Genomic DNA, 4487 nt, shown 5'->3' with positions numbered 1-4487 from the left:
CATTCTCCTCTGAAGGTGTTCGATTTCTGACTTCAGCTCTCGGGTGAGGTTCTCTTCCTCTTCAAGTTTTTCTTTCATTAACCGGCAAAGCTCTTCAGCCTTCCTAATTTCTTCATCCTTGCCTTCGATCTTCAGCACTCTTTTCCGCAGGGCTTCAACATCAGCCAGCATGCTGGAGTTGCTGCCTTCTGCCTGGATAACTTTGTCCTGGAGGTCAAGCAGCTCATCCTCTGCTTTCTGCAGATTTTTAGTTGCTTCCTCCAGTTCATCAAGGCGGCGACTAAGACTCTGCAATTTGAATCGTAGGTGTCTATTTGAGGTTTCCTTGTAACCTGTAAATTCTGCCATGTTTATTTTTTATTCCTTTTAGGTGAAGCTTTGCTTAGTCTGGGTGAATGGTGTGGTCTTTAAACCTTGTGTATTCCTGGTACGTTACCGTTTCTTTGAACAGAGGCAATCTCACACTGAAAGAAAAAATGCTTAAAAATCAATATGAGAGCTCAGCATATAAATATTCTCACTGTATAAGTTAGGCTATAAATGTTTATATAAATAACTTCTTAATTAAACACATCTCTGAGTGCTAAATTAGGAGAAATGAAACTGTGGAGAAGAGCTAAAGTCCATTTACTTTGGTTATACAGGGTTTCCAAAAATAGCCTATTCCCATTAGCTGAAGGAAGGAAGTGCCCTCTGCTGGTCTGCACAGGCGGTGTGTGCACCACCAGCAGACCTTCACGCCAGTGCTCAACACTCAGTACAAGCTGACTACGTGCAAGCTCTTGGGCTGCGGAGGTTCATGCACGTACAGGACTCGGGTCCCTGTACACAGTCATGCCCACGCAGCAGATACCTCTCTTTTCAGCACTGCACCAGTGTCCTGAAGATGCCTTAGAGATGGAGATTCAGGAACCATAAACAAGACTTGGAAACTAGAAAATGCAACCCCCAACCATTTGGTGGCCACTGAGGGAGGGGGCGAGCCCCCCCCCACACCCGGCTCACAGATGGAGGGTGTGAGAGATGCTGCCAGTCGGCACAGCGCATCACTGCCAGTATTCCTCCTGCAGCCCAGGCTGCTCAGCAGAAATCTTCACCTGGGTTGTAGTGCCAGTGGAGTTTCAAGTTTCTCCCTCCTGTTTCAAAAGCTGTCATTGCCCTCAGCTGCCACCCACTCGCCCACCCAGGAGATGAGCAGTTGCAAATGCTTACGCCTCTCCTACTTGCTGCCGCTGACAATGAGCAGTGATTATAACACACCAGCATGCTCTGACGCACTAAATGTAGATCTCTTCCCAGCTCAGCTCAGAGGTGGCAGGGCTTTTTTTAAACAGCCCCTCTCTGCTTGGCAGGGAGTAGCAGGGAGGGGGACCTGAGCAGGCCAGAATGGCTGCTGGGAGGATCTGAAGTCCCTTTTTGGTGCTCAGTATTAGCATCGCCCCGTCCTGGGCCTGAGGCACATCCCCAACATGTGCGAGGGCTACTGTACACTTGAGGGGAGGGGGGTGACTGCAGCTCTTTGACCTGCGCCCTTGCTCAGGCTGTCTGCCTGAGCCTCCAGCATTTTTGTGGAGCTCCCTGCAGAGGAAACACTCAGGAGTTTCCTATTTCACAGCGCCAAGAAGCAAAGAGCAGGATGTGGGGAGGAGACAGCGCCAGTAAGGAAGACTGCAGTGCCCTGATGTGAAGCCTTTGACTGAAGATGATTCATTTCCTGCCAGGCAGGGGGGCCCGGGCTGCCAACAGGCACCTGCTGTGCACACTGGGCACTCCTGGTGCACAGTGGGCACTCCTGGTGCACACGAGGCACCCTGTGACCGCTCTCCTGAGGGACCTCCCTCACTCTGGGGGGGGTCACCAACCTCTTTTCTTGGTCTCATGCACCTCAGGCAGCTGAAAGGAGCACCGCAAAGAGCACCTGGAGAGGAACCTCAGCGCTGTGCGCAGTGGTGCGCCTGGCCTTGGCCACACGCCTGTCACCTCCCTCACCACCGTGATCACATCCTGCTTCTGGGCCACCCTCCCTCACGCTGCCCACAGACTGTAAAGGCCCCGTGGGCCACGGCCCCGCTGCATGGCTGTCTGCAGACAGGAAAGGCTGTTCAGGCCCCAGCAGGATCCCATCAAGAAACGTCACTGGAGCATCGCGGGAAAGGCCAAAGCAAGCAGCTTCACAGTGCCCTTGAAAACAAAGCCCTGTCCCCAGCGAGCCTCGCAGCAGGGAGTTAATGGTTAACCCGGCATCGGCCACCAGCTGGGAAGTGAGCGCAGCCTCGTCCCCAGGACACAGCTGGCAGAGCGTGACGCAGGCAGACGCAGCAGGGCTGGTGTGCAGCACTGCTTTTCAGGCCGCAGCTCCTGCAGGTTGCTTCTGCAGAGCTCAGGGGAGAGGGCTGTGTGTGGCCCGTGAGAATCGCACCAGCCAGGGGGGGTGGCTCTGGCTCCCAAGTGACAGGCTCCTCACCACAGAGGGAACATGATGGCTCAGCAAGCTCTGCCAGTGGGACCAGTCCCCATGCCCCCTTTGTGGGAAGGGGTGGGAAATGAAGAGCTACCTCCACAGTTGGGTGGGCAGAGGGGTGAGGCAGACGGGTGAGGCAGAAGGGCCACTCTTCCCTTTCCTCCCTCTTCTATATCCCAAATATTCCTGCAGCATCAGCTGCCACCTGGATGGAGTAGGACCCCCCCACACACACACACTTGGCGCCCTGGGGAAGCCCCACCGTGGTTGCTCAGTGAGCAACCGGGTGCTGAGACGTGACCTTGCCCTGAAGACAACAGGCTTCTGCAGACAGAAGAAACAATCGCCCCGGGAAGTGACCTGGGGTGGTCCAATGCAGTCTCCACCAGGAAGGAAGGGGGTTATAGGTACAGATCCCTGGGAAGGGACCCAGTATTGCTGGTGAACCACCCATCCTGTTGTTCCACCAAACCACGCTCCTAAAGCTGGTTCCTACAGAGCCTGGACCATGGCTAATAATATGTCTTTGCCTCTGCACAGCATAATGCTGGGTGAAGAGCTTGGCATGAGCCATGAGTCAGGATTTAGACCCTCTGGCTACATTGTCACAGCTCACGGGTCATAAAGAGCAGGAGAGGGATGTTGGGACTGAGTCACCGTGGATCTACCCTGTGGATGTCAGAGCCTGCTCAGAGGCCCAGAGGAAAACCTGATTTAGGAGGAAACTCTCAAATCTTCAAATGAAGCAGAAAATTGAACTTGGCAATTAATTGCATGAATGAATTACTAGTGGTGTCCCTCAGGGGATGATGTTTGATGTCTTTATTAATGACAGAGATAACATGGGATGAAGCACGCTCTCAGCAAGTTCGTGGATGATACTAGACTGGGAGGTGGGGGAAGCATGGCTGATACACTGGAGGGCAGGGCTGCTATTCAGAGGGACCTTGACAGGCTGGAGAAAGGGGTGGACAGCAGCCTCAGCAAAAAGAAGTCTGAGTCCTGCTCCTGTAGCACCAGGACGGGCTAGGGATGATGGCTAGAAAGCAGCTTCACAGAAAAGGATGTGGGGAGTCCTGGAGGACGAAAAGTTGAACAGAGGTCAGCAGTGTGTCCTTCTGGCTAAGAACGCCAACCATAGACTGGGCTATGTCAGCAAGTGTGCAGCCAGCAGGTTGAGGGAGGTGATCCTTCCCCTCTGGCTCTTGTGAGGCCACATCTAGAGTAGAGTGTCTAGTTTGGGATTGCCCGGTACAAGAAAGTCACAGATGTACTGGGCTGATTCCAGCAGAGGCCACCAAGATGGCCAGGGACTGGAGCAGTGGACATACAAGGAGACACTGAAGGAACTGGGTTTACTAACCCTGAAGAAAAGAAGGCAAAGACCTTTTGCTGCCTGCAGCTACCGAATGGGAGGGTGTAGAGAAGAGAGTCAGGCTCTCTGAGGCACACAGTGAAAGAAGCAAAAGATACAAGCTGCAAGAAGAAAAATGCCAAGTAGCTATTAGGACTTCCCACCCCCCACCCCCTACCATGAGAGTGGTCAAACACTGGCACAGGGTCCCTCCCAGAGAGGCTGTGGGACCTCCATCCGTGGAGGTATTCAGAGCTCTGCCAGGGGTGGTCCTGGAACTCCTGAATACCTCCCCAGCTGACGTGATTTACTGCAAGAGATGAAAGAGGCTCAATCTACTTAGCTTAATAAGGAGATGTAAAGCAACATCTTCTACAAACAAATATGTGGAGAGAAAGTATCCACGTGAAGTCTTCTAGGAGAACGCCCTTTAACTTCTTGGCATAGCCAGAACTAACCCCCAGAACCTAAACAAATTAGTATTACAAATAAAGTGCACATTTATAAGATTGAGGGGAATCAGCCAATATAAAATATTATCTTAGATGTAGTGGCTGCTTTAAGCTGGTCATGCTTTGAGTGAGGGCTTGGACCAGAGAACTCCAGGGGTACTTCCAACCTAAATTACTCTGGCTGTTCATGACTGTTCTTCTCCAGCCTGTCACTGATATC

At 52.5% G+C, this 4487-nt stretch overlaps 1 protein-coding gene across 1 annotated transcript in view; it reads right to left on the bottom strand.

The window, feature by feature from the left end:
- The window catches only part of LUZP1 (leucine zipper protein 1), a 9968-nt gene extending 9620 nt beyond the window's left edge, over positions 1 to 348 (bottom strand). The window contains 1 exon segment of the mRNA XM_009334178.1: positions 1 to 348. Within this exon segment, the coding sequence (XP_009332453.1) occupies positions 1 to 348 (348 nt within the window).
- Positions 349 to 4487: the final 4139 nt, after the last annotated feature.

Source organism: Pygoscelis adeliae, unplaced genomic scaffold (assembly GCF_000699105.1).
Source record: "Pygoscelis adeliae isolate BGI_AS28 unplaced genomic scaffold, ASM69910v1 Scaffold971, whole genome shotgun sequence".
In the NCBI taxonomy this organism is placed as follows: domain Eukaryota; kingdom Metazoa; phylum Chordata; class Aves; order Sphenisciformes; family Spheniscidae; genus Pygoscelis; species Pygoscelis adeliae.
Note: the sequence above shows the minus strand (reverse complement) of the source record. Positions and strands in the feature narration are given on the sequence as shown.